The sequence below is a fragment of the Megalobrama amblycephala genome, linkage group LG7, assembly GCF_018812025.1.
Source record: "Megalobrama amblycephala isolate DHTTF-2021 linkage group LG7, ASM1881202v1, whole genome shotgun sequence".
Taxonomy (NCBI): Eukaryota; Metazoa; Chordata; class Actinopteri; order Cypriniformes; family Xenocyprididae; genus Megalobrama; species Megalobrama amblycephala.
Genome location: NC_063050.1, coordinates 34,976,758 through 35,001,983, shown reverse-complemented (window position 1 = coordinate 35,001,983; position 25,226 = coordinate 34,976,758). Strand labels below are relative to the sequence as shown.

The 25,226-nt window shown below is 37.9% G+C and overlaps 1 protein-coding gene across 4 annotated transcripts in view; it reads right to left on the bottom strand.

The window, feature by feature from the left end:
• The window catches only part of cntln (centlein, centrosomal protein), a 132,001-nt gene that overhangs the window by 42,131 nt on the left and 64,644 nt on the right, over window positions 1–25,226 (bottom strand). For all 4 annotated transcript variants that reach the window (XM_048197182.1, XM_048197184.1, XM_048197183.1 and 1 more), the window contains one exon: window positions 20,159–20,254. In XM_048197182.1, coding sequence (XP_048053139.1) covers window positions 20,159–20,254 — 96 coding nt within the window. The remainder of the gene's footprint in view (window positions 1–20,158; window positions 20,255–25,226) is intronic.

Below are 25,226 nucleotides of genomic sequence, written 5' to 3'. Positions count from 1 at the left end.
AATTCATACATACATCTCAGTTGTACTGATTTAAAGAATAAACTATTGAAGTGTGCGGTCCATTTTGTGACAACAAACCCAAAGCATAATTCAGTTCTATCAGGAAACTCAAAAGCCCCTTACAACTGGAAAGAATATAAGTTTTCAGTGATTGTATTACAACCGGATTGCACTTGATGGTTTAGCTCCCCAGTACTTGAGGGAGCTCTTAACACATTACAGTCCTTCACGTCTAATGCGATCTTAAAATTCTGGCCAGTTGATAATACCTAGAATATCAAAATCAACCTCAGGCAGTAGATCCTTTTCCTTTTTAGCACCTAAACTTTGAAACAGACTTCCTAGCATTGTTCGGGAAGCAGAGACTCTCTGTCAGTTTAAATCTAGATTAAAAACACATCTCTTTAACATGGCATACACATAACACATTATCTACTTCTATGGCATACACATAACACATTATCTACTTCTATAATTCAAATCATGTGAATTGTTGGCTGCATAAATTAGGTCAGCCGGAACTGGGAACACTTCCCATAACACCTGATGTACTCGCTACATTATAAGAAGAATGGCATCTACGCTAATATTAGTCGCTCTCTGATTATTCCGAGGTTTACCGTAGTCTGCCAGATCCAGGCCGCATCCAGATGAGATGAAGGACCTACACATAGACACAACGACAATGCAGCCCTGAAGTGTCAACTAAACTATCCCCTGTGAAGGCCTCCTTCCCTTTCCTTTCCCTATGTATAGATAAAATGTTATCAAAATGATTCCAGTTTGCATGGATCTGCGGAAATGACAAATAATTCTGTATTATGTGGGCCAGACAATATGGCAATGCCACTTTGTAAAGAAAGACTAAGCATCAGTGCACATACACATTCAAACATGCATACCTATAGACTAAACATGTAAATTAACGGCAAAAACGCATTAAGTGTCTTCTGTTTTCAGTTAAAAAGTTGTCATGTAAGTGGCCCCTAAGATAATAATTAATGATTTTTACAACGGAAACGATTCAATCAAAAACTTACTTTAGCTCATTAATAACCTTTTTCTAGAGCTTCTGTAAAGCCAAAACAATCTCTGTCCATTAATTTTCCTATTATTACTTTGAAGCTGCTTTGAAAAAATCTGTATTGTAAAAAAAAAAAAAGCCAGTACCTCAGAGATGACGTGTTTTTGTATGCAAAACCCAGAAGCGAGTTAGCATTTTAGGACTTAGGACTGTGATTTTTTAAACCTTTATTGTGTCTTAAAAACGGCGGTTGCTAACAAGTTGCTAAAAGGGACTAGGGACTTTAGACATCATCATGACAAACAGGACATTTGGACAGCATTTCTCATGAAAAAGTGGATAAATATTCATACACAACGCAGATCATAATCAGCAAGCATGTTTTTAAATAAAGTTTTTTTTTTTTTAAATAAAGTTTGAGGAAGCTTGGTGGTGGTGACGTTGATCCGCGACCATGGTGTACTGTAGTCCGTTTATAGCCTACTGTTAGCTTTTTAGATCTGACGACTTTATTTAGGCTTCAAACTGTATAAATGTTGTGTTAACTTTTAAAGATTATCTTGATAGTGTCATAACTCTTTGTTAAACACACAGCTTTTTTTTTTTTGCAATTTTCCAAAAGTCTATGGGAAAAATGCATAGGCTTTCAATCGAGGGAACCCGTGCGCCACTAACTTCCAGGTTGGCCTACAAAAACACGTCATGTCTGAGGTACTCTAATGCATCAAAAGACACAAGTGATTGGATAAATAAAACTTTTTGTCCACTTTTCCTATAATCCCTATTAACATGGTTTACTGAGGGGTTAGTATAGATAAACTATAAAAAAAGAAAAACATTTTCATGTATCCATCGTTTTTAAAATGGAAAATTACAAAAATGTTTCAGTTAACGCAAACTATCATGCATATGCAAGCAGCGATTTGCTCAGGCTCTATATGATCATACTGGAAACAAGACACATAAAGGTGTAAATACAGTCTGGCCCAAAAAGCTTCCAGATACGAAATCATATTAATGCCAGGTGTAAACGAGGCCATAATGTTACTGTGCTATTTGACACCTATGCCTGTTGTTTCTGTGCATGAATGTACTCATTCTATTAATTTTTAATCTAGACTGTGAATGCAGTAAGTTTCTGTCAAAGTGTGTTAAGCCACTGCTTTTGAAACTTCCTCTTTTACCTTTAAATCACTTCAACTCTGACACCATCCAAATCTCTCCCCCACTGAGATGGAGATATAAAAAGAAACCCCGCTAATTAAATAGCTCTTAATTCACCAAGAAATCAAAGTGCTAAGTGACAAGAAACATAAAACCCCTGGCTGGGGTGTGAGGATTTCTTTTCACCTAGACTGAGAAGGGATTGGGGTGGGGTGCAGGGGGATCTGAACAGACAAGTAGCGAATCTAAACCCAATTAAGAACCACCAATTAGCTGTATGGGTTCTGGAGACTAATTAAAAGGGGCAAAAAGAGGCACTTTCAAGTTATTATTAGGACCCAAAAGAAGTCTGTTGAGGATTGGGGTAGGGCCCAGTGAGACATCTGCACCTGAAACACACACCTAGTTCCCCTCCCATTTGTTCTAATACAGCAGTAGAAGAACCTCTGCTGAATTGCAGTGGCTTAGTTCATCATAGTGTAACTACTAGCAAAGAACTCTGGGTAATACTCGTTGTAACACAACAAGGGACCCAGTTTGTTTTTGTTTTTTGCTAAGAAATGATCCACTAACAAATTGAGATTGTCCACAGAAATGAACATGAACTCCCTCTTCTAATCACCATGTTTCACCTATTTTGAAATAAAACTTGTGCTTCTAAAGTCAACTCCTTGTCGTATTGTGCAAGAGTGCAGCATATATAAGCAGCACCACAAGGTGGTTTATTAGCATTCCAGCTGTGGAGATCAGCTGTAGGTCTCTCATGACCCCACCAGCCACTCTATAAAAACAGTTAATACAGCTTCTCTTTTCATGTCAACACCATAGTTTATATATATAAATATATATATTTTTTTGGTGTGAAACTCTTCATCAATCCCCTCTTCTTTCCAGTCCCGATGTGTCTTTGAGCGAGTACATCATTTGAATAACAGATGTTTATTAGTATAGGATGGTTAGCAGGCCCATCCCTAGAGCTTCCCTGCTGGTTGGATACATTTTGGTGTGTAAAAAAACAAAAGTGGAGACGTAAGGAGAAGAATGAAAGTGTAGATGAAAGGAGGAGGAGTAAAAAACCATATGATTATATATTCTCTGAAAGAGCATGAGGAAGTGATGATGATACATGTTGAAGGTCCATCATATCTTTTTTCTGAAATAATCACAGGCCTTAGAGCAATAACATTAAACAACTATGTTTTCATTATTTTTTTTTTTCTCTTTTAAGCTAGGCCAATGAGAACAGAGAAAAACAGTAATGCAAAATTCAAACAAGGTTTAGACAGCTCTCAGATTCTCTGCACCAGAATCAATGACATAACACAGAGGAGCTGGTTGCTGGCCACTATTTGCACAACCATCAAAGGCTAAATGGTACTGTAAAACATAGCTTGAAAGACATTCAGTTGAAAATTGTTATAAAGTATCATGCATTTTTACCATTAATGTATCAATTACTGAAATTTTGGTATTGTGACACTCATATTATTTCACTGATTTTATTATTTCATTGATTTTAGCATGGATGAATGCTGTATTGACCAATCAGTATCCAGGATCAAACATATTTAAAGAGTAAATGATGAAGGGCTGTTTAAATTATTGAAATATAATGCACACCAGAGGTGTAACAGGCCTCTTCACTTCACGTTGTGGCCGTTACACCTCGAGTGTGCATTATATTTCGATAGTTGAATGGAGAGAGAGAGAGAGAGAGAGAGAGATTAACCCTCTGGTGTCGGTGGAGGAAAATAGCTGAAATAACTTAAAATACTAATTTTTGGTCATTCAGATAAGAGTAATACATCATTCAAAATGTAAAGGGTCTACTTTTATTAATGTAAACTCATAATAAAAAGAAAACTTTGTGCTTTTGTAAAATAAAGAAAACAAACAGGGTAAACTTTCTGCCGTTTAGGTCTCCACTAACTTCTTACTGACACTCACAAAAATGAACCAAAACTCAGCGTATACTTGGCACACTGACATGAGAAACATATCAAAGAAAGCTTGAAATGTATGAAGTCAAATCAAAAACAAATATTCTCTGATAATGCCATCCGTATGAAAACAATGCAAGGTACTGTCTTTCCAGTCTGAGCTCATTATCTGCAGGGTTCGTACACATTTTTACCAATAAAATTCCATGACTTTTCTATAACTTTAAGTAAAATTCCATGACCTAATGTTTCATGAAATGTCTATGTATAAATGTTAAATAAGAAGAAAATCCATGTTACATGGTTACATTGATGAGCGGCGCTGCGTGTAAAAGTTTAAATTCTTTTAACTTGACACGGCATCATAAAAACGCGGCGCTCATATGTAAGGCGCTGCAAAAGACGCGAGCGTGACGGTCATGCACGTCCGTCAAGCGCGTGTTTACATAGAAAAACAATGGGAAAGTAGCGCATTGGAATAGAAAAACATGTTCTGTGTGAACGGCCCCTAACAAAGTTTCATAACATAATACATCAAACCCTGAGAACTGCTTAGAAATGGATTAACGTAATTCATGGGAGATAACTAACATAAATCAAGGGGAAGCAACAATGTTAAACTAAAAAATGCGTCCAGCAACGCTGTCCTGCACAGTACCTCTGCAGTTTCGTTTCTGGATACAGCACTCAAAATGGTCCCTTGTTTTACAGTGAATGAGAGGGAAGCACCGCAGCTGGGAGCGGGTGTCACTGTCACGTCAGTCGCACGGGTGAAAAAGTCAGCGATTGAGTTGGAAGCAGGCGAGCACGCAGCTGCAGACTGGTGCTTTGCACCTTTAGCGTGGCTAGACAGCGCTGCCTCTCCCATGTTAGAAATGTCAAACGTTTTACGACACAGTGTACATTTAGCACGTCCCGGGTCCTGATCTTTCTCCAGCCACCCCTCATACTTTTCATCATGAAGCCATACATTTTAAAATCTGCATTTCCCTGGCATTACTACACAATACTAACGTTAGCTGAAACTGCGTTACCCCATGCAGAGAATGTCACGTGACGGATCGTGCGAACGTTAACTATTGTAATTTAACTAATATTATCAACTATATTCGAATATACAGAGATTGTGAAACACATTTCCATGACTTTTCCAAAACTTTGTGGGTTAATTAATTTTTCCAAAACTTTTCCAGGCCTGGAAATTGCCATTTTAAAATTCCATGACTTTTCCAGGTTTTTCATGACCGTACGAACCCTTTATCTGTAATGTGGTCACACCCACAATCAGCACAGACTATTCATACAGTAATGGTTCATGTAAGCCTTAAAACTCATTCACCTCAATAAAACAAAAAGCATCAAGGTTCATCAGGTTAATCTACTTTTCATCATTTTTGGAAGATGCTGTGAGGAATAAGCCAGAATCTATCTCAGAAGAAGAACGCAATTCAATGCATGTCTTGATCAAGTGAAGGACATAATTTCTGATGAGTAAATCATTTATTCTTACTTACATTAGTTAATGTGTTACATTAACTTTTCTCAAACTAGACTGAAATGTGTGAAATAAATTGAAAGATGTTGAAATATGAAATATATAGGCATATAGGCAACCATTTATTGCATCTAAATTTGGTATGAAGCAAAGATGTTTTATGATGTTTAAAGGTGTGGTAAGTAGATTTTGAACAACGCTGTTGGACATTGTTGATATTTGAAATCATCCCAAACAAACGCACCACTCTCTTCATTGCTCCGCCTCCAAAACTCACTTACCTCACTAACACTAACCATCCTGCTTCGAATCGGTCTCAAACCTCAGCCTGATCGCTGCTGGCATGCGAGGCGAGTGCACTAACAATGACGCTAAACACCGCATTCTCTAACAGTCATCAGTGTGCAGTGGTTTAACTGCAAATTTAACTCTCACTATCTGGCCACTGTTACACACGCAATGCTAGTGGATGTCTGTTTATCACAGCTGATGCGCAACAAAATGCTTCACGAAAAATAAAGCGCAGTTGATGAACGAACGACAAGGAAGCACAAAAAATGAACGTACAGTACACAAGAGTAAATACAAAGCATTTGTAGTTAGTCGCAAACAGCACAGCAGCTCCAGACAACCAAAACCATGTTACTCACATGAGAAGTGGGATCAAAGCAGCCTCCGCGTCTGTTTTCAGGCCTTCCCACTTAGCTCTCTCTAGCACTGGAAAGCTTTTCTAATATAAAGGCAGGTCCTAAAGCGCTTGCCCAGTCATAAACCTTCATTCCACTGATATTCTTTTGAGCTCCTTTGTATTGTGTCCCATCTCTCGTTCTGCAGTTTTTTTTTTTTTTTTTTTTTTTTTTTTTTTTTGCTCGTTCTCTCTACTTGACCGAAAGTCCACCTTAAAATAAATTAAAAGTGCCATCGAATGAAAAATTTTATTTACCTTGGCATAGTTGAATAACAAGAGTTCAGTACATGGAAATGACATACAGACATACACAATGACATACACAAACTCCATTGTTTCCTCCTTCTTATATAAATCTCATTTGTTTAAAAGACCTGAAGAACAAGCGAATCTCAACATAACACCGACTGTTACGTAACAGTCGGAGTGTACGCCCCCAATATTTGCATATGCCAGCCCATGTTCAAGGCATTAGACAAGGGCAGGCAGTATTAATGTTTGGATCTGTGCACAGCTGAATCATCAGACTAGGTAAGCAAGCAAGAACAATAGCGAAAATGACAGATGGAGCGATAATAACTGACATGATCCATGATATCATGATATTTTTAGTGATATTTGTAAATTGTCTTTCTAAATGTTTCGTTAGCATGTTGCTAATGTACTGTTAAATGTGGTTAAAGTTACCATCGTTTCTTACTGTATTCACGGAGACAAGAGCCGTTGTTATTTTCATTTTTGAACACTTGCAGTCTGTATAATTCATAAACACAACTTCATTCTTTATAAATCTCTCCAACAGTGTGTAATGTTAGCTTTAGCCCATTAGCCACGGAGCATAGCCTCAAACTCATTCAGAATCAAATGTAAACATCCAAATAAATACAATACTCACATGATCCAATGTATGCATGCAGTATGCATGACGGATCCATTTTGAGGGTTATATTAGCTGTGTGAACTTTGTTTATGCAATGATAGAGTCGAGAGCTCGGGAGGGGGGCGGAGAGCGCAAGCAATTAAAGGGGCCACAGCCTGAATCGGCGCATTTCTAATTATGCCCCAAAATAGGCAGTTAAAAACAAATCTATGGGGTATGGGGCAAATCTATTTCACAGACACATTCAGGGGACACCTTAGACTTACATCTTGTAAAAAAAAACGTTCGATGGCACCTTTAAGTGTTTACAATACAGCATGTAGTGATTTATGGGCAGCATAAATGTAAGGATTTGGTCTATACGGGCACTTAATTGATATTGTGAGTTTTGGTCACATCGCTTAAGGTGAGTGTAAGAGTGTCAGGTGACCTCTTTCTCCCTTTTCCTCGGGGCACCAGCTAAGGAATTTTACAGTAAAATAATGATTAAAGATGATTGCTAAATAAATACAATAATAAATTGGAGGGAGTTTGTCATCTGACCAATCTGAAGGATTCGTGAGATATTGTTAATTTGTAGAGCCTCTTCTGTATTATCAACAAAAAGAAGATGCAAGTGTAATAAATTCTATTAACAAAAAGATAAACAAGAGTAAATCAACACAACTACTAAATTAATACTATGAATGATAAAAAAAATAAAATGCATAAGATGAACACAAGAAGATAAGATTAAACACAAGTGATTAAAGGTGCAATAGGTGATTCTCTTCAGAAAGATTTTTTGTTGTATTGGTTGAAAGTCTCCTCATATCCTGATAGCAATCACCATGTTAAACAGTCTAAATGTATTTTTATAACTATATATATCATCCATGGAAGACATAGGGCCATAATATGTTCATCCAATCATTATATTCAGTCCGAATGAAATAATATGATGTCCTACCTGCCTGTCAACGTATGTTTTAACATACCCTTGCACACCCTGTTTGCACAAACATCGTACACCATAAGCACGTTTCATGCTATGCAGAGTTTATGTGAGTCACACAGTCACAGATTGTTTTCATTTTAAAACGCTGTTTTAAAACGAGAACACACTAGTGTAAACTGGGCCTAACTGGAGCTGTTTACATCCTCAGACTTAGAATTATGTCCATGTCAACAGTATCAACAACGAAATGAATCTGCAGCAGTCAGGAACAAGCTCTCCAAGTTGTTTACATTCATTATTATTGTAATGTCATGTGCTTTAAGACATGAGGTAGTTTAATGCAGTCTCTTGTAACGCTTTGCCAAGAGCAGCTTTGTGTGTGCCTTCATGTGTTTTGGAGGAGGCGTGGCTATGGAGAGCACTCTGAAGGGAGGGTGGGATGTTATGATTTGAAAGCTAGCTCTTTATTGCTAGCCTTTCCAAAAATGTCCTATTGCACCTTTAAGTTGGGTATGGCTATGGCAGAGTTACGCTATCTTATGGAAAGATAAACTGTTGTTTCTCTGAAACTAATAGGGTGAAGAACTTTATTTTATACAATATACAACAATACCAAGTTCTCTGGAAATAGGTTTGGTAAAGTGATATTTACGTTCTATGTGGCGGAATGAGCAGCCCAATAGCCGTGACGTCTTCCACTGGTTGTGCTGGGTGGCAATGCAGTGGGGAAAGGAACGGGAATCTGTTTCAACAGCCTTGAACACAAAGCTTTGTGGGATGGAAAACTGGAACACACCAATGAGGCCCTGAAGTAGGTGCAGAAGGTCCTTAACAATCTGCAACACACAGATGAAGGTACCTTGAAGTGAAGGTTTGCTCTTCTCCTGAGCTTAACTTTGTTGCAAATGTGTCTGTATGTCTTCTGCCTCGAGGCCATACACTCAGAACTTGGTCAATCCACTTTTGTCTCTCTGGCATGAAGACTCTGGACATGCTTTAATTGTTACCGTCTCGCTGGACGAAGACTCTGAACGTAGTGTTTGTTAATGTCTCTTTCCTCACAGACTGGAAGCTCCTATCTGTTTCTGCCTCACAAGCTGTAGACTAAGAGCATGGAATCTGTTTCTGTCTCACCTTTGGAGACTTAGGATGGCATATCTGCTATAGTCTCCCTAGATGAGAGACTCAGAACGATATATCTGCTATTGTCTCACCAGATGGGAGACTCAGAACATGGGTGTATCTGTTAATATCTCACTGGATGATCCAGAAACTCAGAACAAGGAGGGTACCTTTATCCCTTTCCGATGAGGAGGAGACTGCAATTTGGCGTTTCTCAATTCCAGTGCTGTGGTTGGCTGCTAGCATTAGAGGGGACACACGCATTAGAGGGGGCCCACCCTTCTTTCTCCTGTGGCATTCAATTGTATAAAGCACAAAGGTAGAAGTCTTTAAAGTTTTACCAATGCATTTCCCACTTTCCAAACCACCACTAGAATACCTTTGGCAATGTCCTAAACAAATAGAATCCAAACAAGATGGGAAAAGATTGAACTGTCATGCATGCATTCATTTATACATTAACAGCTGAATTTGTGTAAGATTACATTCAGTGTCGTGTGCTTCCACCTATTAGAGGAACCAGGTCACAAAACACAAGTTAGAGTTACTTAACGTAGCAATAACGAAAAGGACGACTGAACTCAATGAAGTTGGGAAATACCCTGAATTCTGTGCCACGAACCTCAGAATCTTTAAAGACAAAATACGGAAATCAACGTGGAGAAAGATTGCTGATGTTATCATATTTTCAGATGAGTTTCTCAATTAATTCAGTTATTGTACACCCTGAGGTAAAATGTTCAGTGAAAGAGGACAGCAACTATTGTATTTAATTGTACAGTCATAACATAACACAGTACAGACATTATATTAATTTGATGTCCTTAAACCTAACAATATTTTGACCACAAACTGACAATAGAATGTTCGCATCCGGTGTGCGATACCTGCAAGTGGTCCTAAACACGGTGCAAAGCTGCGCTTCTCGTCTGGTGTGCGAACGCCTTTAGGGATTCATCTCAAATTGGGTGCAGGGCAGAAATGGACAATTTGGTGCAAAATTTTGTGCTAATATATTAATTTGACTAATAATAATAATAATAATAATAATAATAATTATTATTATTATTATTATCATTATTGCTAAATAAACATATTTAACCAAGTAAGAAATATTACAATCGTATTAACTTTCATTATTAAAAATAAAAAAATAGTGTTTAAGGATAAATATTACTATAATAATTAGAAAACTTGTATAAAAAAATGTGGGGTTAACATGCAAGCAGCCTATGACTATAAATAATTAGAAAGGTCTAAAGGATTTATTATAACATATTATATTATTATGATACAAATCTGTGACAATTTCTTTATTTTTGTCAGGAGGTATGCAAAATAAAAAATTAGTCCATGTTTGTAATATGAAATATGTGCCTCTTATGCATCCACTGTTTAAAAAAAATTAAAAAATAAAAAAAAAATTAAAAAAATCTGTAAACTTATGTACACTGGAGAAAAACATACTGGTTATACATTTCCCTCAAAGTTCTTTGGAGAGAAGTATTATTTTTCCTATTTTTACCCAGAATATGATGGAGTGAGCATTACTGCACTAAACACGTGTTTCATACTGGATGCCGGAGGGCGCCCTTGAGCAGATACTCCAAATCTGCCTCAGAGAAGTAATATAACACACATTGTTCCAGGAAATACCTTATGGGCATCATGCTTTCGCTGTAACTGAATAAAAAGAAGATAGAAGCGCTTTGATTAAACATGAATATAATAAACACACGACTACAACAATACATGGTTTATGTATACAATACATGGTTTTTCCATAATAATAAAGTATATTTATAATGCAATGCTAATCAAACTAAACTAATGCTAATCAAAATGCTATTTCAAACACTCAACTGACTTTATGAAGTGAGTTTGGAGTAAAACCACATTATTAAATGTCTTTTAATATTAATTATTAAATGTCTTTTGGACAAGAGGTTCATAAACGCTTGTCATGTTTGAAAAGTTTGTATGTTTGACGCGTATTGCTTTTTCAAATGAAGTGCTTTCAGATGGAGTGTTACTACTGATTACAAAGCTGCTCTTCACTAACACCCTGTGTCCATATTTATATAATTAAAAATCAGGAAACAAAAATGCAGCCTTTACAATATTATAATCGCACAAAGCCGATTCAATATCGATTAACTGTGCAGCCCTCACATACAACACAAAATTTTTTTTTACAAAAGTTTTATGTGAATAATATTATTTTATGTGAATAAGTGGGAATGATTTTCTCATTATTTTATAGCAAAAACGTTATAAGTAACTGAAATAAGTACAAATGTCAGGACATGTCAAAGCACAGGGTTAAGAGTGTGTGAATTACCCGATTCTGTGCATCTCTCTACATCATTCGGCAGCAGCGTCTCTAGTGAAGCTGTAGGTTTAACTGCTTCAAAAATAGCAATGTTATCACCTTGCTAGTAAAAAATGTCATGTATCATTTTAGTGGCAAAATATTTTACAAAAAAAAGAAAAGAAAGAAAAAAAAAACTTGTGGGGCAGAGCTGACAACAAGTTGAATGTATCCATCAGTGTGCGAATGTGTGTCTACAGTATGTAGGTGCACGCAAAGAGCAGGATAAAGAAAGCATGCTTTCAGTAGATAATATAATAAAGGGAGTTTAATGATTTTGATCAAAGATTACAAGGGCACATGAATTAAGAAAATAAATAAAATAAAATATGATGAGCACAGATAAATCATTTAACAAACTAGTGACTTTCTAGACTTTCTAGTGACTTGCTAATCAACAGTGAATGCAAAAGGGGGCAATTCACCCACCTCCACCTTTTTGCAGATTGCAGATTTTGCCAATGTACAGAGATTAAATTGCAATTATTTTGCTAGCCCTGAAACAGGAAATTAACTGTAAACTGTAAATTAACTGAAATTAAATTACCTGTTAAAGGTGCAGTAGGTGATCTGGGAAATGCTAATGTTAGCCTGCTAGCATTAAAAGCACACAATCCCACCCTTGCTGCAAATCGCTGTCCAAAGCCACACCTCCTCCAAAACACATGAACGCACACACAGCTGCTCTCGGTAAAGCGTCACAAGAGACAGTGTTAAACTACCTCACATCTCAAAGCAAATAACACTACAATAATAATGAACATAAACAACTTAGAGAGCTTGTGCCTGACTGCTGCAGATTCATTTAGGTGTTAATACTGTTGACATGGATACACATAATTCCAAGTCTGACTGAACAGTTTAGAATGTCATGGGTTGCCATCTCTTAAAGGATTATTTCACTTTCAAATGAAAATTACCCCAAGCTTTACTCACCCTTAAGCCATCCTAGGTGTATATGACTTTCTACTTTCTGATGAACACAATCTGAGATATTTTAATAAATATCCTGACGCATCCAAGCTTTATAATGGCAGTGAGCGGGACCAACGAGTATGAGCTGAAGAAAGTGCTTCCATCCACATTCATCCATCATAAATGTGTATTCCACATGGCTACGGGGGGATAATAAAGGCCTTCTGAAGTGAATCGTAGCGTTTGTAAAAAAAAAAAAAATTCCATATTTAACAAGTTATGAAGTAAAATATCTAGATTCCGCCAGACCACAAGTTACGAAGATAGAGTAAACTGGCGCCGGGTCAGTTAAGCTTTTTCCGTAAGTTGAATAGCGAAGGTGTAGGACGTAGCGCAAGCTTTTTGAACTGCAAAAGTTTTACACTTTCTTCATACATTGAACACAGAAGGTGGTCTGGTGATATTTTACTTCATAACTTGTTAAATATGGTTATTTTTTTTTTACATGCATCGTTTCGCTTAAAGGATTAGTTCACTTTCAAATTAAAATTTCCTGATGATTTTCTCACCCCCATGTCATCCAAGATGTTCATGTTTTTCTTTCTTCAGTTGAAAAGAAATTAAGGTTTTTGATGAAAACATTCCAGGATTTTTGTCCATATAGTGGACTTCAATGGAGCCCAAATGGTTGAAGGTCAAAATTACAGTTTATAGCGATCCCAGACGAGAAATAAGGGTCTTATCTAAAGAAACCATCGCTCATTTTCTAAACATTTTTTTTTTTTTAATTTAGAAGTTTTAACCATAAATGCTCATCTTGAACTAGCTCTCTTCTTTTTCTCTATTTGAATTCCAGCAGTGTAGACACTGCTAAGTGCATTACTGCCCTCCACAGGTCAAAGTTTGAACTAAATTGCCATATACAATATGCTAGTGCATGTATATAACAATTAGTTCAAACTTTAAAGGTGTTACAGAGGATCTTTTCGTCGACTGAGAAACCAAAGACTGTTACTGAGTTTTTGAAATGAGCGCATGCGTAAGAACAACCCCCCTCCTTCACAGCTCATTTTGAGGGAACGCCTCCCAAAACTTGTGCACGAGTATTGGAACATGAGTGTTTACCACCGGCATTCGCTGTGTCGTGTTAGTGGATTCATTATGTCGGACTCACCGCAGGTAACTCATAATCTGCAGTTGTTACTCCTGTCTCCTGACAAAAACATTGCATGCGGCGCCTGTAGAGTGTGGAAAGTTACTGGAGCACGCAGCCGCGCACGTCTCTCACAAGGAACGTCATGGCAGTGATTGACAAGCCAGAGGGCCAATCCGCGCATGTCTCTCACAAGGAACGTAATGGTAGTGATTGACAAGCCAGAGGGCCAATCGTTTATGCGATGATCGCGTAAACGATTGGACTGATGTTTTTAAGGCCCTACCTCATGCACAGATGATGTATATTAATATTATTCCTTTCAGTGCACCTAATAAATAGTCTTTTATCAGTTAGTAAAGACAGTTTCAAGTAATATTGCAAAAATGTATAAAACAAAACATCCTCTGTAGCACCTTGAACCTGTGGAGGGCAGTAATACACTTAGCAGTGTCTACACTGCCAGAATTCTAATAGAGAAGAAGGGATCTAGTTCAGGGTGAGCATTTATTGTTAAAGCTTATGTAAGTTTTTTTTTTTTTTTTTTTTTTTCCCCTCAGAAAATGAGCGATGGTTTCTCTAGATAAGACCCTTATTCCTCGTCTGGGATCGTGTAGAACATTTTGAAGCTGCAATGAAACTAATTTTGACCTTCAACCGTTTGGGCTCCATTGAAGTCCACTATATTGAGAAAAATCCTGGAATGTTTTCATCAAAAACCTTAATTTCTTTTTGACTGAAGAAAGAAGGACATGAACATCTTGGATGACATGGGGTAAGTAAATTATCAGGAAATTTTAATTTGAAAGTGAACTAATCCTTTAAGAAGGCCCTTATTAACCCCCCGGAGTCGTGTGGAGTACAGTACATGTTTATGATGGATGGATGTGGATGGAAGCACACGTGTGATGTTTGAGTAAACAGGGCAGGTAGGACATCGTATTATTTCATGCAGACCGAATATAATAATTGGATGAACATTTTATGGTCCTACGCCTTCCACAGACAATATATATTTATAAAAATACATTTAATCTGTTTAACATAGTGATTGTTATCAGGATATGAGGAGACTTTCAACCGGTAGAACAAAAAATGTTTCTGTAGAGAATCACTTATTGCACCATTAACTGGTGATGCCTTTCTATATTTTACTATATTTACATTCCTCTGGGCTTTTAGTCCAAAAGTGTGCTCATTCAGTTAAAAAGTTATGGATTATCGTATATGTTCACTTCAAACATCTTTAGAGACAAGTTTTTTTTTTTTCTTTTCTATTTTCACCAAAATATGGTGATGTGACAGTTTATTACTCCATAATGCTCATGTGTAATTCATGTTTCATTCATACTCGTAGCCGGAAGGTGGACTCGCATAGAAAGTCCACTTATAGGAGTAAGAATACTTATTATGTTCCAGGAAATCCCTTATATGGACAAAATGCATCATCAGCTATCTGTAACTAAATAAAATGCTAATAGAGATGTTTTAACTGATTAAACACAAAGAGAATAAACACGAGATTGCGACAGTATATGGTTTATCTGTGTTCTTCAAGCCAATTTTCGTAAAGTTAAATTTACACTGTAATACTATACTATAATGCAATGCTAATCGACATAGCCTTTATTAGAATACTATACAATAAGATAATTTATGCCTCATTAAAGAAGCCACAAGAAGCCATAAGAAGCCACATTACTTTACAGAACAATATGCTGTCAATTTAATACAAATGAATATAATATAATATTTTAATCATTTGCTTTTTGTTTCAGTACAGTGACAATATATATTATTTTGTTTTGTTACATATTATATAATATCATAATATATAATATCACAATTTCACACGCTGTAAATGGGTATTTATACATGAATATGTAGTAGCCTTTATATTCTTGGAAAGGGATCCCACGCAAAGGTGGTTTTCCCCATGATCCAAAGACATGCTGCATAGGTGAAACTGAGACCATAAATTGTCTGTAGGTGTGAGTGAGTGTGTGAATGTATGAGTGTGTGTGTGCTAACCTTGCAATGGACTGGCCATCCATCCAGAGTGTTACCAAGAAGCTGGGATAGGCTCCAGCATCCCCACGACCCTACATAGGACAAGCGGTTTGGAAAATAGATGGATGGATGGTCCCTTGCAAGGAGCTCATTAAAATTGGGGGCCCTTAGCATGAAAAAGTTTGAAAAGCACTATACTAGAGGTCATTGACATCACATGCATTACTGTCAGGCAAATTTTTCATGATTTAGATTTAACCTAAAGTCTTGTTTGTGGCAAACATTTGCACTCTGTGTGAATAGGGCCACATCCATAGTAACATTACAAGCATGGGGACAGCATAATCTAGGGAACTGAAAAGTGTTGTCATCAAGGATAGAATTCTTAAAATTTGCATTCATAAAACTATAAGACACTTCCATTTAAATGTTAAAATCAGAATAATTGAGCAAAGATGCAAGCAAAGAGATATTTCAATAACATCTACTACTAGTTTCCTATTCTAAAAATGAGCTAAAAGAAGCAGCAAAACATTCAATCACTGAATGGTGAGCTGCATATTTTAGGGCATCATTAATCAAACAAATAATTAATGGAGGGGGCAAAAGTTGTGCTAGTCTTCAAAACAGACATCAAGCATTCTGACTTTATACGTTCTTCCATTTCTGTCTCTCTGTCTGGGACCCAGGGCAAAAAGACACTCATTACTCCTAATACCTTATAGCAATCAAGATGAAAAGCAAAAAACAGCGGCACAAGAAGGGTAAACTTTATTAAACTTCATTAAAGTCAAAGTCGGGGATCATGTCTGTAATGGTCACACTCAGTGGAGGGCGAGCAGCGTAAATCATCTCAAAGGCTTTTTTCCAGCTTAATGGCTGGGTAATTTATACTTTGATGTCGTTTGAGTGTAGCTATCACTGTCTAAGGGCTGTTTATTCTGTTTATGAGGCCTAAATAATTCCTGGCTTTTTTTACCCATAAACCCTAAGCAACAATTAACAAGTGCGGACATCCCGAGTAGAGGCAGATGCATAATGAGGAAGAAAGATCAGATGAAAAAAAAAAGCCCTAAGAGCGGGGGGGAGAGATTACAAATGGGCACAGTGCAAATGATACCAAAGCAAATCCAGTCATGTTTCGCTACAAAACAAGATATTTTAATCTCAAAGCATCCAACACTCAGCTTTAGTTGCCCCAACAATTGACTGAATTGCTCAATTGATATTAAATGTACTCTCCAGAGAGCTATCCAGACCTATTCCTGACAATGGGTGTGGGTCGGCTGTGCAAGCGTTCCTGTTATTAAACACAGGCATTCATAGGTCGTTCTGTTTCCCTGCTGATTTTAATTTGCTATTAGCAGTCGGCACATGCGTCCCCAGGGCAAAAAGTCTAAATGATTATCTAAATGCACATGAAAATATACAAACATATAGAGGCAGTCTTGCACAAATACAGGTAATGTGTTAATGTAAATGTTCATTTTTTTGTTTATTAATTTATTCCAAAATACACTAAAAATGCAATCAACATATACTATGACTCAAATACAACTGTTTTGTGATGAGCTTCTTTTTTCTTAATTTGTGTATTAAAATTATTTTGGGGTAGGCTAGAAAATAAGAACTGCCCGATGGCCCAGGGCCAGCTGATGGAACTTTCACTTGGTGCTGCTTCGTAAAAAAGGTTTATCATTTGCATGTGTTTTGTAAGTAAGATTCAAGTGCCAGAAGACGCGATAGAGAACTCAATTCATTACTCACACACTGTTTTCTGTGTGTGCTTTTAAAGTGACATCAACCTAATGTACCTGTTGTCATCTGTCACTAATGTTAATCAAACTACAAAAGACAAAAAGAAAATCACTCACTGATCTTGACTGAATAACTTTTTTAGCTTTAACAAGGATTAATCAATATTTAATTTATACAATGAAGACTAAGCAGTAGAGATGCGCGGACCCACTCTATCGTCACCTAAAACCGCTGTTAAAAATAAATCATCCACCCGCCACCCACCCAAACCTATGATTTTCTCTGATTTAGATATCCGCAACCAATCGCCACATTACAGTTATTCTGTAGCATGTGCTGTCATGTTAATCTTTTGTGCAAATCCAGCATTGAATTGACCCTCATTTGTGAAGCAGCCTGGCATAAAATGATGGCACTGCAACAACACTCTACTCCAACAACTCTTCCTCTTCTCTAAAGCAGCCCAACATGGCCTCACCCCCTTTGTTGCGTGTTCCCAGGGGCAGGGTTTATGTAAATGTTGGGGTCTGTGATGTCACCAACCCCGGAAGAAGCTTGTTGTAGTCTCTACCAGCCGTTTGTTTTTATCCTTAAAAAGCGATTACTGTAAAAGAAAATATCTCCCTTTGCATTGAACTTTGAGTGTCGTAACTTTGCAGAAGTTGTTTATGCTCAAAGAACAACATTACACACTAACTAAAGTTAAAAAAGGGAAATCAATCAAGGACCCCTTTAAGCAATTTCTCATGTAGTTTTTCTTCCTTGGTGCTGTATATAATGACCACTAGGCGGTGCTCTAGGCATACGTTTTCCTTGACTGGCTTTCCCTGAATAGATATGCTTTGTTAAAAATGAAAGTAAAACGTTTGTTGCGTTTAACCGTGAAATGAGAGTTCAGTGGCTTTATTAAAATCAACACATTAATGATTTATCTCATCCACCCGCGACCCACTCATTTTTTTATAACTAAAATTACATATGATTTTAGTCTCACTAAAAGTGAACGAATATTAACATTATTAAAATATATAATATTATTGGGTTGTACGTAACCCTAAGTAATACATACTCGCCATATATGTTTTTAACTAAAAGAGTTTTCCTTTTCTTTATCATGCCACTGACCCATATAACAGAGAGGTCCAAAAAGACATTTGAACTCCATATCCACTGTAAAGTGTGCAGAATAGACCGAAAAAAGCTTGTGACTGTGAAAAGTGCTTGAAGGAAATGAGGGCAGAAAGATAAGGCAGAGGTGACTTACTGCTGCTCTGTAAGTATCCGGCAGCAGTCTCCGCTGGCAATTAAGACGGCCTAAAACTACAGGCCGCAATAAGGTAATTAACCATTAGCAGATCATTGCGATGCTTATGAGCGCAACCTTCACAAGCACAATCATCCTAATACGGTCAGTAAAACGGCAACCTGCCATCTTCTGCTAGGCAGACCCGTTGCCACGGCCCATCCTTAATTGTCGGCCATCAACAGTAATTTAGCTTGCTGTCCCACATAACAGCTTGATAAACAAGACCAGCCTAATTACATCTTGCACGTTTCAACCCATTCAAACAATAACTAAAGCAAGGTTAAGTGCAAACAAATGGAAGTCAGGAAGAGGAAGAAACAGAGAGCGTGCAGGGGACCCGTGCTTCCACAATCACACAGTCGGTAATGTTCGTCTCGGGCAAGTGGAGATCAAAGACAGTGCTCCCTTTCCACCCCAACATTGTAAGCTTTTTTTTCCTAAAGCCCCCCGAAAGCACGAGTTAGGCCAGCCTAACTTTGCTCAGTGCTCGCTGGAATGGGCATGACAGGGATCACGGCTAACCCCGAAGGACAGGTGCTGCGTGGCTGGAAAGAGAGCAGCTCCCTCGTGCTCCTCACAGGTCACTTCCAAGCAGCGCGTTAGTGCGAGCGCGGCAGCAGAAGGCCCTTAACGGGGAGTGTTGGCTGCTAGCCTGTAATTAGCTTGGACAGCTCAGGCTCAAAGAGAGAGAGGGAGGCAGCCAGGCTACATCATAATGAGCTCAGCTGGGATTAGGAGGACAGGCAGCAGGCAAGGTGGGGGTGTAAAAAGAGTGAGCCCTCCTGTACGAGCGAGCCGGGGGTAGAGATCAAGCAGGGGAGGGCCAGGCCGCACTGGCTGGCAGGGTTAGACCCCTCAGCAAAGGATGGGCCAAATGAGGCCTGGCAAGGAAAGGGCCAAGGCGGCCTAATGAAGCGCGACACCTCCAGCAGACGAGATCAGCAGTAATTAACACACACGCGCGTACTGACTGTCACCGAATGTACCCCCCAAAAAAACTCCAGGGAGCAAACCTCAAGACAGGAATGTCAGTGTGTTTAGCTGCTATAAATGTGTGGAGTTACACCAAGCATCTGTATTCAGTGTTTGGGTGTTGTTTTCAGAAAGTTTGCATTATGTTTTTTTGGCCAAGGTTGCACAGAATATGTGACAATGGATCAAAAGATTTAACATACTAGTTTTAGAAGTACTTACTGTGAGCCAAAATTTCAGTCCTGGTGCCAATCACTGTAACTCTGGGTTGTAAATATGCTAAAAATCTTCAAAATAGACAGCTGTTTCCCCAAGTTCTGTTTTTTTTTTTTTGAAGTCTGCAGTCAACTATGTGAATTTGCAGTAGAATCCTGCTGAGTGCTAATAATAACTGTGATGGCTGACAAAACGACAGACACTTACTTGTCAGACAGTAGCTTCTTGTTCTCCTCCTTATAGTACACCAGTTTGTTCCATAAATCCCCGCTGTCCTGCTGAAGTTGTGTTTTGCGTTTTAACCTGAAACATGGGGGGGGGGGGGATGACAGACAGTTAATTAGTTTAATTAGACAGTTAAACAATTAACCACACGGTGGATGGTAGCCATTGACTTCCATAGTATTTTTTTCCTGAAGTCAAACAATCAGTAATGATAAAAATGTTTAACATTAATGACACAGGCAGCAGAAGGTATTTGCATTAGTCTTTAAGACCGAATGTATGGATCTAATATAATGACACACATCCGATTTCTTTCCCAACAGTTTATTCACTTAAGACATAACTGACTGTCTTTATGTAAATACTCGCCAAGATGTAAATTTTACATATGTGACCCGTGCTGCTCCTTCTCACCACATGCCGTAGGCCTACTGTATGATCGTTGCAAAGTGCAGCATTCCAGCTTTGTGAATAATCATAGCGAATTCTTGATGACATGAGTCCAAACCAGTGAATGTGATTTTCAAATCCATGATGACAAAAACAAAACGATCACACTGACAGACTTTCCAAAGCGGGCGCATAAGACCTGTCTCTCAGAAAACGCACAGTATCCACATAAACAGAGTTACGGGTTTGCTTGGTGAGTTATTACGCATCATGCAACATAATCTGTTATGTCTTAAAGGAACGTTTGGTTAACGGTTGGGGGGAAAATCTGATGTGTAACATTATATTAGATCCGTGCATTATAGCAGCTCTTAATATAGATCTGTCTCAATGTTAATCAAACAATAAAAGAAAAGATGGAATCGCTTGCTGCTCTTGACTGCACTACTGTTTATTTGCATCTGTGTTCTTATTTTTAATAACAAAGATAAAATAAAAATAGTAATTATTTTTAAGAAAAGAACTGGAGGAATAGATGCAACGTTGCTAGTAGGGGTGCAACGGTTCAGATTACTCATGGTTCGGTTTGTATCATGGTTTTAGGCTCACGGTTTCGGTACAGTTCAGTATGTCAAATAAAAATAAAGAAAATAAGAACAAATAATCAAACAGCACAAATAAATTCTGTAAAGCAAAGATACAAATAAATACAGCTTTTCGTGTTTTTCATGTATCCAGTTTTAAGGTACAGAAACTGAATAAAGTATCTAATAAAATGCAAAACAACATTGCATGTAATCTTCACTGTATAAATTAAATAAAGATCAATCATTATTAATTATTAAGTTACTATTCCGTCATGAGCAATGAGAGATTTCCTTGTCTTTTGTTGTTTGATTAACATTAAAAACACATTCAGACAGCAGGAATGCAAAGGCTGCTGTCTCTTTAAGACATAATACACAGATGAGTACACTGATACTGAACACATGCGTTCTTTCTCGAGTGTTTAAGTTCACTTCAGACATAACCGACTATGCTTGCTAGGATACTCGCCAAGATGGGCATGTTGACATAATTTTGTGTGAATTTGTCCATTCAAACGAAAGACTTGAAAGAGACCTCAATATTTGTGCGCTGTACATTTGTTACACATTCATATTGTACCATACAGTTGTGTATTTGTGCTTCGGATGAGTGCACAAATCTTCTCACAGCGCACACGTAAGTTCTCTTTTGCGCCTTGCACTCGAATATTTAAGTTGGAAAGGCTTAAATGAGTTTAGTTTAAATGCAGATAGGAACGTGTGCTGTTCAGGTCTCACCTGCGCTTGCGCGATATCAACTCCCGGGTAATGACAGAGTAAATGACTGTTCATATAAAGCATACGGCATTCGCATTGAACAAAGTTCAGGGGAAGCCAGAATGCATATTCATTGACAGAAACATAAATTAGCCTAACTGTTTGTCTGTTTTATTTATTTTCTACAAGCCATATTATAGATGAGTATGCGTTGTCAGATAGAGACTAACCGCGGTGCAAGTGCGTGCCGAACCGAGTGTGCAGAATGGGACAGTTTGATTTTTTACTGAGAACCGTTTCACCCCTAGTTGCTAGGTGATTTCGTTTTGGAATCTTCAGAAAACTTTAACTCTGTTTTTCTCAAAATCAACTCTGCTGACTCTCTCAACTTCAAACGGGTCTTTTAATGGAGAATGTGACAATTTGCACATTCTGACTCATTTTGCCAGCACGTCACATATTTTGTGTATATTTGACCATTTAGGTGTGAGCCTGAAACCCCAAGTAGACCTATACTTTGCTTGTCCGTGTTCCGCTCTCGCAGCACGCAGACAGAAAGCGCGTGGGGAACAGTTTCTTTCGCAGTTGAATGTGTTTTTAATAAGGTTTTTTTTTTTTTTTTTTTTTTTTTTTAAATAAAGCATGTCCCACAGTAGAATGCATTTTATGACAGTCACGATACATGATTTGACTGATTTGGACGTTAAGTTTAGGTTTTTAAGGAGGGGCGAAAGCACACCACTTTAAAGGAAGGAAACAGAAAGCAGCACAATGATCATTTTGTCTTGATTATCATGCTTTCATAATTGTTGGAAGCCAAAATCGAAACCAAATCTAAAATTGGATTTAACACACAGCCACTACTGCTGTTGAACTGTTTTTCAAATGCGTCACCACGCATGAAAGACACATGATAGAGACGTGATCTAGTTTGGCCAGTCAGCACAGCCATCTAATAGGCAGTCAATGCTTTAGTTTAAAGTTACTACAAGGACATAAAAGATCACAATCTCTATGATTTGCTTGAAAAGTAGATTGGGGACGTCTTCATAAACGATTATGATATAAAATCGTCAGATCGCCCACCCCTAATTAGAACTGAAAATGTTTTTTCAGTATGATTTTTGCTGTCAACACTGACAGACAAGCAAACAATAAATAAATAAATTAATTCTCACATGTGAGGGGAAAAAATTAAATCAGATTTGGATCATGTTCAGCAACAGTGTGAATGTAGCTTTTGTGTCCAGACAAATCGTTAATTCAAAATGAAATTGATACTGTAATAAAAAAGGAACAACAAAAGGTCTCTCTCAGTTTGCACACTACCTTTAAGTCAATATTACACAAGCAGAACAGCTCTACAACACAAATACTATTTAAACCCTATTCCACAGACACTTTCCTCTCATCACGTCCTTGAACCTACTGTATGGCAGAGTGCCTTTGGGTTCTGTGGGAGCAGCCCTACATCATGTGAAAACATTCACCCTGAGAAGCCACTCCTCAGCTAACAGCTTAACAAGCAGCAGCCCGGAGATCTTCCGTCTTAATCCATTGTGAAATTCAGTATTAAAGCTGTGAATGGCCTCCTGAAGGACATACTCATGAAATAGACCTTAGAGAAAGACATCTCCATTCCCCTCAAGCCTCCTTCACCTCCATCTCGCTTCATTATACAGCGACTGAGTAAATTGCTAGAACTTTTCCGAAAAGGCAGCGGCTAATTTCTTTGATTCAGCGAATCTGTTTATGAGTACAACTTTGATCAGCGTGTGGATGTTTTAATAAGTTTTAATTTTATTTACGCATCCCAACGCACCCGGTCTGATTTAGAAACTTGAAAATCCCTTCTGGAGAAAAAGAGGGTGTTTTTATGTTTTCCTAATAGTGGTAGCGCTAATCGTGAATGACGTTGTGGGTTACACAGGGCTGCTGCATTCTAATGAGATGTTAGTCTACAGCCAAGCGCCGAGACTCCTGCTGGGGCCTGTTCTCGCTTGTACTAATACATGTGTAATAACGCTAACTCCTACAATATATTTGGATTGATGCATGCCTGACCATCAGAAATGGTTCTTCGGCCAGAAGATGCGGCTTAGGCTAGCGCCTCGCTAAACGATTTTCCACTGCTTTTCAGGCATTAGGCTAATTTGCATAACTGTTCAAAACAAGTTTGTTCAGCAGGTACTCTGCTAACTCAACTCCCTGAAGAGTTAATGGCACAACCAGCTCTGTACGGAATATGAACATTCCCGTAACAAGACTGGAAAGCTTAATAAAACAAGAGCTCATTGGAAAAGTAAGAGTTTTTTTTTCCCGCTGATGAAAACTAAGAGGAAGGAGATTATCAGAGACTCTTTCTCTTTTGTGCCTCTGTTACAATCTAACACACACACAGTTGAGGTGGGTAAATTCACACTCCTTTCACACGGGATCACGTTGCACTGCTGTTTTCTTTAATTAACCCAAAGAGAGCACAGCTGACAAGGTCAACACTTGTATCCCATGTGGATACTCAACATACGCTTCCATTATATATGTTTAGAAAGCTTGTGAAAAAAAAGGGGAAAATGTTAAGGGGGTTGGGGAAATTGTCATGACATTTTGATGCTTCTAGGGGTTTAGGTTAAAACCAAAGACTCAAAGGAGGGAATCAAAACCTTTTCTTTAAATCTTAACCCTCCGCTTTTTTCTTTCTCTCTATTCTGCCGATATATATAGTCACCTTGGCCTTTTCAGGATGAAGTACTTCTGCACCCCTCTTCCTATGAGCCAAAGCCTGTGCTGCATTTCACAGAGATTAGAGCAGGAGTGGGAGGCAATTTTAATAGTTTAATAGTTAAAGTTAAAGCTATTTAAGTTAAGTTAAAACTAGTTATTTCTTTTTTTGTGTTTGTACAAACTGAGACAACCAACTCTGAGTCGCTATCCTCCCAGTTTGTCCCAAAAACGCAATTCGTTTTTTTGTATAACGTTTTTAAACTTTTCACACAGTTCTCCTTAGAAACTTTCAGCTTGGCACAGCAATACATTTCATATACAAAACACACTAAAACTACCAAAACACCTCATACATGTCTCAAATCAAGTAAGCTCTTTTATAACACTAGCAAAGGTTGCCAACAAACATACATTGTCACTCATAATCAATGACTTAAAGGCCCTGATATACTCAAGGCGAAGTTCAGCAGAGGTATACTGTTAGCGAGCATCCTACGGGCCCCCATGATGTTGGAAGCGGCATTTAGATGAATATGTAAATATGTGCAGCATTTCTTTCCTCACATTAACAAAATAAACATGCGGTGAGAAAACTGCAGTTAAGAAAGCATCTGATCATAGCAACGTGGTTA